This window comes from Pecten maximus, chromosome 14 (genome assembly GCF_902652985.1).
Source record: "Pecten maximus chromosome 14, xPecMax1.1, whole genome shotgun sequence".
Classification (NCBI taxonomy): Eukaryota; Metazoa; Mollusca; class Bivalvia; order Pectinida; family Pectinidae; genus Pecten; species Pecten maximus.
This window is the reverse complement of record NC_047028.1, coordinates 13,543,073-13,556,228: the sequence shown is the minus strand read 5'-3', so window position 1 is coordinate 13,556,228 and position 13,156 is coordinate 13,543,073. Positions and strand designations below refer to the sequence as shown.

Genomic DNA, 13,156 nt, shown 5'->3' with positions numbered 1-13,156 from the left:
CATCTGACTTTCGACCAATGATCCACGTACTGATCGTCAAACATCAAAGGGGATCTACTCTCCATGTAGTTGTTGAATAACAATATCAGAATAAGGAAGGGGAAGGAGGTATTTGCTGTTGTGAAAACTTTAAAAGTAGAGCTGGAAGATTTTCTCTGCTTAACCAGTACCATAAGCGGTTTTTTTTGCCTAGATGGTTTATTTCCAATCCGCTGAGCTATATCAACTTCATCAGCATTTATTTTTATTCGATACGAAAATTATGAATGCGACAATTTTCAAAACAGCACTGTTATGAAATCCGCTAACCATGCACTGGCCTTAGGATATCACACAAAAGTCCAGCTATCAATAACTATTATATTAGATGTCCCCAGGAAGGCTTCGTGCCGTTATAAACACCCTTTTGTTAGCCCTCAGTTATCGGTTAGACATCAGAGAAATATTTTCCTGTCGTTCCTCTTCTGTCTGATATTGTCGTCATACATATACGATCGTCATATCACACCTACAACAATTGCTATGTGAATCGCTGTAAAGGCACTGCTCACGCAATGGTATACACAACTACCCGTTTACTTATGACACCGATGCCGTGAAGGATGATCGAATAATACAATAGTCTTCTTATGTAGTCTATGACCACGCTAGCAGACAGGTACAATGTAAATACATCTGTATGCAACCATCACCAGATATAGACTACACGATTGTCGTCACGCTACACGATTGTCGTCACGCACAGCCGAACAACAACTTTCGAGGCGAGCTGACATAAACACCCCGCTTAGAGAAATCAGCCCGTCATGTACACTCACCATATTATTGATCATTTAATAAATAATTATATTTATTTAACCCTGAATAATGCTATTTTGCTCAATGATAATACGTATAGACTCCAATAAATTACGGAATATTGTCCAATGTTAGACAGGGCGTTATAATCTACATCTCTAAAGGTGTTAAGCAAAGACATTTCCTGAAAAAAAATGATACAAATAACCTCATTAAATGTATTATACATAGAGGCGATGATATAATACCATTTTATTATATTTATTTATCATGGTTGAAAACATATTCTACCACAATACCCTGTGTTATTCAACGCTCAGACCATCAGTTAATCATTGCATCTGTTGATTAACAATCTGTTTAAACCACACGTGGTTTAAACTCTGTACGCATTTTGATTGGCTAACACGGTTAACTTTGACCCAAGCTGCAATTGTTAATGACGTCATCAATAATCTAATGACGTCACATCACCGGGTCCCGGTCGTCACCGGTACACTTTATTTGCATACGCGAAGAAATTATACTTGGCCACGTTTCCCTTTGATTCGAACCGATATTATTGTGATAGAAACAGGTCACACGACTCGTAAGTTATTTTTTAAAAGTTGCAAAAAACACTCGCTAAAGCTCGTGTCTTTTGTAACTTTGAAAAAATAACTCACTCGTGTGAAATAAATTCCATATCCAACAACCACTTGTTGTGTAACCTCTATTTAGCTAATATTGTTAAAAACAAAACAAATATCCCAGGTAAAGCAATCAGATAGAGAAAGGATAATTAACTATTCACTTTATTCATTATAATTTGATCGCAGAAATAATTTCACGAAGCCTTAAATATACTAAACTGTATTTGAAAAAAGAAAGGATTAAAGATAAACAATGAATAAAAAGCATAATTTGGATCAGTAGTAAAACAAATAGTAAAATTGTTTTCATCATTGATGGAAATTTAAATGGGGAAAGACAAAGTTCACTCTTTTTGTAGAGAGACTTTTCTGTAAATCATGATAAAATGATCAATCTAATCATTAAAAAACCTACTCAAGCTACGGACAAAACTCTTACTCAGTGGTCAAAGAGAATCCTTACACCCTTTTCTACAATCAATTATATTATCAAAGTTAAATTATTCATGCATTCTTTCCGTACATGTGTAATCCTGATATATGCAAAATGTAAGATATGAAGATGGGGGCTTAAATGATAAAAATTATTTCTAAAATATAATTTAATTTATCATACGAAGACCGGCTTATTAATTGCAGGGCTAATTTGTTATGCCTTTATAAAATAACTTTTTCTAGTATGCACATGAATTATACGACTACATGCAGTATCTCCATTGTTTTGTGCAGTGTACCAAGTTACCTCCTATAATCTTGGAGTTATCCCCCATTGCACAGTATATCCGGTAGGCATATTTGGAAAAGCTACAGAGAAAGGCAAATCCCCACCCTCCCTCCCCAGTTTCACACCTTTTCTGCTTTGGGCTATTCTGTTTTATCTTGCAGGCACGTTCTCCAATTCGTCAAGACTTCGACCACGACATGCAGAGGTGCTGGTGGTATTTTTCTGGTAGATAACAGATTGCTCTGCTTTTTTGGAAAGTCTATATCATTTTACATAACATTATAATATCAGCTTTTGAGTCTGAAGGAATATCCTGTTCCCAGTTTCCTCCAACTCTTTAGCTGTCACGTGGTTGAAGTTTTTGGCCATCATTCGCCATTTACTTGTAAGTTTAGGGACAATTAAAAGACATAAGTAGTAAAGAAATTGTTATCTTTGTTCTTTGTTCAGAATGTCGTCTATCTGATAATTGAATAATTTCATAAACTACAACATTAATAATCATTCATGGACAAACGTATTCCAGGCATGTATGAAAATATCTGATTGAAAAAGTTCTGTTATTCGTGTGAAATAAAAACGTTTTAATATCATCCACCGGGAACAATAAAATACTACAAATAGGCAATAAATAGTATTTATGAAATGAATGGTATGCTAATGGTGTAAAATATGATGTTCTAGATCCCAATAATAATTTTATAAATAAAAACAAAATTTAAGGACATCAAACACCTTATGCTATAGAGGGATTGGTGTGACAATAAAACAGACATTAAGATAAAATTGTATTGAGAAAAGATCAAAACTATACAATAGAGATTTTAATTTAATTTTTATTCAACACGATTTACCTAACCTTCGCCACTGATATTTGTGTTTGCGTGATATCATTAGAGTACATCAACATTAGTACCTTTCAGTTGCTTTTAATGTTTAATGTAATATACATTTTACTTTTCCAAATAGGTATTGGCTCTAATGAACTGTTTCTGTGTTGCTGGACAATTACGACAAGTATACTGATATTACATCATAACAAATTATAAACATTGGTGATATTATTTCAGGACTCATTTGGTATATTATATATTACAGTAAAATGTCCTTTCTATTAACTTAAACTCAATTTTCTTGAAAACATAAACACTTAACATCTGAGGTGTAATAAATCCAGATATAACTGTTTAACTCGACAGGTCCAGCTTGTTTAATCAACAGGTCCATCTGGTTAACTCGACAGGTCCACCTTGTTTAATCAACAGGTCTATCTGATTTACGGCACAAGTCCAGCTAGTTTAATCAACAAGTCCATCTGATTTACGACACAAGTCCAGCTAGTTTAATCAACAGGTCCATCTGGTTTACTGCACAGGTCCAGCTTGTTTAATCAACAGGTCCATCTGGCTTACTCCAAAGTTAAAAAGCTAAATAACTTTTCTGATATATATACAACCAAGAAGAAATTGGTATGATTTCATCTGAACCTCCAACAAAAATAATTCCATGTCAGCATATTCAAAATAGTTTCGTGACGAAAAACGAAAGAAGAATCATGTAGAAGTGAACTGTAAAGATCGATCTGCGAATTCTTACTAAAAAGGGACAGGATGTAGATTTTGAGAACTTAAAAATTCTAGATGAATCCTGTAATATTTCTACCTTGCCGCTAGGAACTAGACAAAATATACCCAGCTGATTGAACAGGACAAAATAAAAACGTTCCAGGTGTATCAAAATGAGATATAAAAAGGTCATTGGTACGATAAATACGTTAGGTTTGGTTTGGTTCATTTTTTAACGTCCTATTAACAGCTAAGGTCATCATTTAAGGACGGCCTTCCGTGCGTGCGCCATGCATGCGTGTGATGAGTGCGTATGTAGGTGACTTTTTATTGAAATACTATCAACCTATAGAGGGCTGTTAATATGTATTGGTGGAAATGTGCTGTTCCATAGACATGTACGTTTGGATATGGGATAAAGTGATAGCTAACTATGTCTCTTCCCCCTTGAATGATTGTTGCTTAATCTGAACTTGATAAAAATGTTCCTCCACTTAAACACCTGAAGATATTTACCCAGTTCCTTCCTAAGATTTCTGAACTATTGGGAGGGGAAACCCAGTAAACATTTCATTGTCATCTGAATGGCAGTGTTTTGTTAATCTTTACTAACAAATTAGCCGAAATCCCCGACATAACGTGGCAGCCATTTCAAAACTAAACGATAGTTTCCACCTTAATCTTTGTGAGTATTTCAATGTGTGACTGATAAAAGTTTATGTTTCAACTGTCAAAGAATTAACAATGCGTATAAGGATTAACGTATTTTGGTGATTTTATTAAAACATTCAATTGCAGATATCTATAGCATACTGACTTTATCCTTTGATAAAATCATAAGATAAGATTAATAAATGTACACGAAACCCAACCTTTCTAACGGTACACGCACATATGTATAACTAAAGGGAATTAATCATAAAAAAAAACACATCCTCCTGGCTCCCTTAAAACACTTACAGCAAATATGTTTTGTATGTCAGTATATTTTATTCATAATCAACATTCGGTAATTATGGAGTGAAAATAGAAAATCAAATTGTTCCAATAAACACATACATCACTTCGCAATACCAAATATGATTATTTATCCCATCCATGTAGCTGCCTGTCTAAACCATTCTTGAGTTTATAAATATCCAAGTATTCCTGAGTATATATGTACAACAAATGAAGGCATATTCAAACCCATATCCACATCTGCAGGTAAGCGATTATCTCAAGTGATCATTCTATTTGTCATATTTCATTTTTTATCAAACTTCATGCAAATGTAAATAGTTTATAGACAAAATTATATTCAATATGTATAAATAGGATTCTTGGCAATGATGTAGTTAACATATGAGGGTCTTCCTATCCTCCTTTTGTCTTTTCACGTCAATAAGTCTACATTTCTACCCTACGGTGGATTTAATGTTCACAAAGGAGACCTCGTAACAGGCATATAAAACACGATTAAACACGGGTGATTTGTAAGTACATAAATTATTGCGTCCAACCCAGAATATGCGGTATCCCTCTAGGTACAGATCACGTAAAATTAGAAGTTTGTGAACCCAATATTCCCTCACGGGTCTATTGGTGTTTGCATGAAACTCCACTAGAAACTGCTTGACGCCAACAAGTTGTGAGGTTTTTAACACCTCAGGTATGACACTCCACTCCCAGCTCTCTATGTCCATCTTAATGACGTCAGGGGCGCGCTATTAACAAAACAGATCATCTTAATTATTCGGAGAAAAGCACAGAGAATAATGATCTATTTCAATGATTTCACAATGAAAGGTAACGTCAAATTTTGATATTTGCAAACAGGTTATGCGCAAAAATATTACCTAATCACATGAGTGATTTGTCCGGTTGTACGTTTTTGATATGATTATTATCTCGAACTTATTGAACGACTGTATTATATGACCAATTAAGGTTTGCTACTGCACATCTTCGGCAGTGTGTTTCAGTATGGTATCACTATGAATTCAGTTTACTGCTATCAAAAGGAGACAAAATGCTTCCTACAAAACGCACCTAGGCATGCATCTCCCATACAAGAGATGCCGTCTTAAAATTACCTCAACTGTAAGACATTTAAAAAGCTCAACATAAACAGGTTACTTACTTCAATGTGGTTCAGTTCCTTTCGTATAGCTTCCATCGTCCTCATTTCCCAACCTGCCATATCCTTACTTACACCGTTATAATCAGACAGACCAGTGGCGTGGAAAAATACAGATGGTTTGTGTAAATGGTCCTTCTGGTGCATACTGAAAATTTAAACACGATTTCAAACCGACCAGGAAATATCATTTACATTGAAATTTCACGGAACACAGTGTTATACTTAACATGTAATAACTGCTTCCTTTATGCTTGTGGTTACAATTGTATTGGTTTTTTTTAACAAATCCGAAGATTTTCCTTCCTGTGATCGAGAAAATATACTCGGTGTTCCTTTACACACTTAAAACCTGAACGAGTCTTGAATATGAAAAAGTTTATCACTGCATTCGAGGATATATATATATATATATATATATATATAAGCAGCTATTAAATAATATGTATTATCCCAGAGCCAGACGACAGTAGTATTACAGTTACCTACCTTGGATCGAACGAGTGTACCTCACATTCAAATACAGACGAAATGTCATCATCAAAGGAAAAATCGTACTGTATCCTACAAATGATAAAGCATAAATAAGTATATGATTCTTCTTACCTATATCCTACTTTATATATATATATATATATTAACGCTCTCATCGATTATATCGTACTATACTAATCATAAAAATATAACTTGTTTTTCCTTACAGGAATTAAAAATTGAACCCGTGGGTGTTATTGCACGATTCGCAAAGGCGACTTTATTGTTTTTGCTGTCTTTTCTCCTCTTTCTTATTTTAACTCTTGATATCTGTTAAATTTTGGTCTATAGTTGAGTGTTCCATTCTGCGAGGAAGGTTATAGAACCATACTCTATCATCTAGTATTACGTTTGACCCTTTGCGGAAAGCTTTGCATTCAGTCTCCTTGACTGTATTTGAGCACCCACCCATCTGGGGATGATTTTGGACCAAGTCCTCTGATCATTAGTTAACCGTTAGCCCCTATGAGGAACACTAGTTCTTGTGATGAAGGCTACGGTCTTATCCTCGTGCCTTCAGCTGATCACTCGCCCCGGTCAGGAAGTTTATGAGCTCTGCCATCAGGCCTGCAGTTCAGCATTCCCGTGTAAGGAAGTGTATGGGTTATGTCCCCTTGCCTTTAGTGGAGCGCTCCCCCTGTATGGAAGGTTATGGGTTATGTCCCCTTGTTTTAAGTGGAACACTAATCCTGTAAGGAAGTTAATGGTTTGTGACCCCTTGCCTTTAGTGGCACTCCTCCTGTAACGACGTTTTTGGGTTATGTCCCCTTGCTTTTGGTGGAGCACTCCCCCTGAAAGGAAATTTATGGTTTATGATCCCTTTCCTTTAGTGGAACACTCCCCCTGTAAGGAAGTTTATCGGTTTTGTCCCCTTGCCTTTAGCGGAGCGCTCCACCTGTAAGGAAGTGTATCGGTTTTGTCCCCTTGCCTTCAGTGGAGCACTCCCCCTGTAAGGAAGTTTATCGGTTTTGTCCCCTTGCCTTTAGTGGAGCGCTCCACCTGTAAGGAAGTGTATCGGTTTTGTCCCCTTGCCTTCAGTGGAGCACTCCCCCTGTAAGGAAGTTTATCGGTTTTGTCCCCTTGCCTTTAGCGGAGCGCTCCACCTGTAAGGAGGTTATGGGTTATGTCCCCTTGCCTTAAGTGGAGCACTGACCATGTAAGGGAGATTATTGGTTTTGTCTCCTAGCTTGGGCACTCGCCTCTTCGAAGCGGCCAAATACACCGCGCGTGTAACGGAGCTGGATAAACTAGATTTATAAACAATACGGTGAAATACACTAGTTTTGCACACTGTCAAGAAGCACAATCAATGTTGTTTTGTGAGTGAACATGTGACCAGTATTTATGAGTATTATCAATTTTATAGTTGATAGAAAGAAGAAATAATACATAGTTTACAAACAGCAATGGAAAAGAATGAGATAAATTCAAAGCCAGCCGCCCGAAGACAACGTTATTTCTTACCCAAAAGAGTAAACGAGACAGTCTTTCGTATTTTTTATTTGTCCGGCACACACGTCCCATCCACCGTCCTTAGTGTTACCCATGCGCACAGATCTCATACATCGACTCTGGATTGTACTGAGGTACCTGCCACAATATCAAATATAAAAATATATAACAATAATTGCATAAGAGAGAGAGAGAGAGAGAGAGAGAGAGAGAGAGAGAGAGAGAGAGAGAGACTCTCACACACACTCACACACCCTCCCCCACACACACCCTCCCACACACATATATATATGTCATGTTTTAATGGAACGATTCTACAGTTGAGTAGATGAAATGATAGACTACTTTCATTATTTTGTTTTCAATGTCATAATAATATGTTTTTGATGACTCATTAGTATGTATCTATTGATACTATTTTCCCTGACATACTATAACAGTTAAATCAATTAACGTGCCATCAGACTATTTGTTATTGTGTACAAATATGATTACATATCTAATCTGTGGATTGGCTGAACATTTGAATTGAAAGCCGGATCATTTACATGAATAACCCAACCACGTCCAATATTAAGTGACGTACGTGTGGTAGTACATTTCCAGATCTTCGAACGACATACTGCAGAGCTCGTTACTGTCCGGGGGTGGTCCATCCGGAACATCCAATGCTTTCTTTAGAGTATTTAGAAGACTTATATTTTGTTTGATGGAACCAGGTGTACGACAGTCAGGTAGACCCATCTTTTTCTATGTAGATAAAGCAAATAACACTCAGATAATAAATTACTGATTACTCAGCAAATAACTCCAGAGCTGAAATATAGAACAGTTAATGGATTCATGTCAATCTTGGTTGGCAGGCGATATGACGGAAGACTTAGATGGTGTTTGGTAAGAAAAACAAATAAATGGAAAACTAATCATCTAGTTATTGGTGTAAAACTAATGAAAGGTGAATTCATGCACTGAAATGAAGAAACTATGTTTGTTTAGAGGTGGAAAGATACGCTTGGCATGTAACGGGGTATTATTTCAGATAAAGGACGACATACATGAAAACACCGGGAAAGCATTCCATAGACAGACAGATATGCATGAAAAGTACTACGATGCGAGATATTGATTCATATACATACCGACAAACAGGGAAAGTAATGTAATATGGTTTTATGTAAGGGAAAGTGACAAGCAGTTTCATAAACAGATCGACATACAGGGAAAGTTATGACATATGGTTTTATGTACAATGCAGGGACATTAATTAGATATTGATTCATTTACAGACCGGGACACGTGGAAAATAAAATGGGGTATTTACAGGCCAAGACGCCTTAAATTTCACAGTTTTGGCATAACCCTTAAAGAAAAAGCAATGCAATGAATTTTAATTCATCCATTTACATTGCATTTCTGAGCCTCAGTGAGTAGATCTGAAGCTACGATGGAACAATAATAAAAAAGAAGAGAAAAAGGCTTCAAATAATGACGGAAACAACCAATAAAGTATCGCTTAATTTGAAGTCATAAATCTAATCATTATGGCATCGTATGGAATATAATTAGTCATTTTCAAGTATAAAATACGTAACTAATAAAAATATGTTTTACTTCTTCAAAAGGGTGAAGCTGAGGTTGTTTGGAACGGCATTGTAAGCACATAGTTATGAACTATACAAGAAAATATTTCATTAAGTATACGTCTGGCGCCGATAGAATATAAATACACAATCTTTGCTGAGTTTGGTGATCAGATCCTCTAACAGACTTATGGCATATCAATTAGAACAACATGCCACATCTTTATGTCGTTTTGTTTTCGTACGAGGCTGATTATACTGAAATGCTTCTCCTATCAACGTTATAAGCATGTCTTTAACATAATCCGGACTACCTTTGAACACTTTTAACATCAAAACAGAGCTATAAACAAGCTTCATAAAGTTGCCAAACTAGCACGATAGAGACCATGATTTCTCCCTTTGTTTCACAGGCCTTCAGTTGTTCTCCATTGTAGCATACATAGTTCTATCTTACAATTAGGTGACTTCATTTGATATCTGCTGTATATTTTTTCTTCGAAATACATTTATTTATTGCTCTGACACTTTTGATATTTAGTTGATCGTTCGTCCCTTTGAGAAATGTTATGATACCTACCCCCAGACCCTTCTCAGACTTTAATCGCCTACAGCAGATTTTTTTGTGATAAAAGGCTAATTAATTGGTATAAGTGATAAACCAAGTGCAACTTTGGAGAGGATATTAAGGCGACAAAGTGTGGATCGCAACTGTTTCCAGTTAGAAATTAATGAAACAAGACTCTTACCGGGTATGACTTAGCGTCCCACCATGTACGATTAAAAGGCGTAGGCTTTGGAATATGTGGTTTAGTGGTTCGCCGGAGAAGAAACAACGTTGAACCTAATATCGCCACTATTATCATCCAGAGCCGCAGCCTATATGGGGGTCGTTGACGGAACAGTGATCGCATGGTTAATCATTCAGGCCGGACCTGTTGGAAAAGAGATAATAGCATTTGTAGCTTTAATCACTTACTAATTTAGATCTTCAGGTCGTATGTACGGAAATAATATGAATAGCATGATAATTGAAAGGTAAATCAAAGCTCAGGTAGCAAAAATGATAGGTTACCTGGAATACTCGGGGTTCGACTGAACATATACTGTAGTACATAAACGTATAAATAATGGTCTCGAGTCAAAAGGAAAAGAAATGATACGGAGGTACAGTATTTAAGCAGGTGAAAAGAAAGAAAAAAACAACAACAAAAAACAAAAATAAATTCAAAATAAAACTGCATACCAAATGTTTGGAAACATACTTAGACGTTAAAATATAGCTAAATGGATATTCTCTCGTTTGATATTTACAAAAGATGAGAAGGATTGCTCGCCCAAAAAGAATGAATTTGATTTCAACAATTATGTTTTCATAATCTCTTAGTAAGTTAAAATAAGAACATATTCAATAGCATCAACAAGCAATAACGTCCAATTTGTGTAATACTATTCACAGCCGCCAAGTCAAATTCGAAAAAAACACCCGCTCCTATTCCGTGATATAAACTCTTGAGATCATAACGGCTTGGTCATTTTTCAGGTTTGATTATTTGTGTGGTTCATAATTATTCCCTGCTATTAAGTAACTCTACAGAATAAGCTCTTATCATCCGCAGCAAATGTTTGATGATCAATTGATAAATGATTTTTTTTCAAATTTGTTTGCCTCTTGAAATTCAACATTATTCTCCTAAACAGATGACCCTTGATTACTACAACATACACTCGAATGACTAGTTTTCCTCACTGAAATGGTTAACTTGAAATATAATTCAATGTATTTGTATAAAACCCTTAAATTCATATCAAAAACAAATATAAAGGTTCAAATATTTTGTATGTTTTTCAAAGTATTTCAATATAAGATGAAATAATGAAAAAGAGATACAACAACAAGAAATCCTTTTAAATTCATTATCATATGCGTCATTACTTCCGTGAATAATAAACCTTGTCCTTCTATAACATTTTGTAATATAATTAAAAACAAAATAAACAAAACTCCTCGCTATATTGCCATATCGTACAAGGACGTATCATTTGATATACGATATATGTAGCATTACTTGAGTCTTGTTCAACCCTATTTCATATACCCCTGTGCTTTATCCTATCTATCAGTAATTGGCATTTTTTTCACGGATATTGATAAACCAGTAAAAAAAACATCGATTGTAAAAAACAAAAATCAACAAAAGAATACTGACATAATAATGAAACAATAATTTCAACTTAAAATCGATAAAGCGATGGCAGATATGGATAAATTGCATAGTTGCAAAGATTATCTTGCAAAGGTATAGGGAGAATAAGACAAGGTGCTTCAATGGATCTAGGTCAAATGTTGGTAACATCATTGTCTCAAAATGAAAATCAGGGTGGTAACAATGGAATCTCTAGTTATATCAACATACATATGTAGCATAGAGCATGTCTGACTTTATATCGCATAAGGAAATAGAATAATTTCAAATGATATCATGATATCTCCCGTACAAATTTGCCAGTCTTCATCAATCTGAAACAATTTGTTGTCAATGTCTTTGGCAGTAGTCGGGATCTGTCCCGAAATTAGTTATAATGGGAACAAGTGCTTGCATCGAACCAACATTGTTAACAATGTAGGTAGGGGAAGCAGGTATATTATATTATTATATATTAATGTTGTTCGCTGTTCCAGCTGCAAACACACTACGTATGTAATTAGATGAATGTTTACTTCTGCATTGTAGTATATTGCATTATAGAGCACATGGTTAATGTCTTTTGTTAATCCAGCTGCAAACACACTACGTATGTAATTAGATGAATGTTTACTTCTGCATTGTAGTATATTGCATTATAGAGCACATGGTTAATGTCTTTTGTTAATCAATATACCAGGGATATTGTGCTAGACCAAAATAATGGTTACGGGCTACCTTATGATGTTTACGCCATACACGTGTTCTTTAGAAAGCTCAAGGGTAAACATATGCATATCCTTGTGAATTAACTTAGTACCCATACTAATAACCAATGTTAGTTACTACTGAACTGCATTATCTGAATATTGCGTCTATCTTTAATATAGATTTTATTTTGGGTGTTGGATGGCAACATAAAGGTAAGATGGAATACTGAAGCGCTATTTTTTTATCCGCTCGAGTCGTGTTTTTGTTATTGCCACATTTAACATATTTTACTTAAATTGAATAAAAACCTTCGATAACCTTTTCGCATTCCATCAAATAACAATACATATTTATTGATTTGGTTTTCAAGTTTTATTGAAGATATAACGCCAGTGATTTCAAGACAAGTTTTCAAAAAACATGTTTATTTTTTCACTTAAATGATCGAAGAGTACATGATACATTTAGCTTTTCCTCAGTTGTTTCATTTTTTTAATTAGATAATAAATTTTCATGAAATTGGAATCGTATTCAAAACTCCATGACACTTTAATGAAATTTATAGCCAAAGTATATATCACATTAGACTATTTCTGTCATAAAATCAAACTATTTAATATTGGTATCTTAAAATCATATCGACACATTCTTCTTATTTGATTATTATTTTCTACGAGATTTTCAGCAACAACCTGCGTCTGCAATACGCGCTGACCGTATCATAAGTACAGTAATACTACTTTACATTTTCATATTCTGTCTCTAACATATTAAACGAAATACAATGTATAAATATATGAAATGAAATAGATTTTAAGTGTGTTATTTGCTTCTTTCCTATTGCAAAACCAGTAA

At 35.0% G+C, this 13,156-nt stretch overlaps 1 protein-coding gene across 1 annotated transcript; it reads right to left on the bottom strand.

The window, feature by feature from the left end:
* Positions 1-4,906: 4,906 nt before the first annotated feature.
* LOC117341688 lies at positions 4,907-6,410 on the bottom strand. The gene is made up of 3 exons (XM_033903548.1): positions 6,328-6,410; positions 5,842-5,986; positions 4,907-5,425 (listed from the first exon to the last, which is right to left on the bottom strand). Exons 2-3 carry the CDS (start codon positions 5,983-5,985, stop codon positions 5,117-5,119), a joined length of 453 nt encoding a protein of 150 aa, XP_033759439.1. The 5' UTR covers position 5,986; positions 6,328-6,410; the 3' UTR covers positions 4,907-5,116.
* Between the last annotated feature and the right edge of the window lie 6,746 nt (positions 6,411-13,156).

Excerpts from the sequence above, each read along its gene's own strand:
- LOC117341688 (XM_033903548.1), bottom strand. The coding sequence starts at position 5,985 with ATGCACCAGAAGGACCATTTACACAAACCATCTGTATTTTTCCACGCC. Across the intron at positions 5,426-5,841 it reads AGGAACTGAACCACATTGAA|CGCGCCCCTGACGTCATTAA; the intron begins GTAAGTAACCTG and ends TTTTGTTAATAG.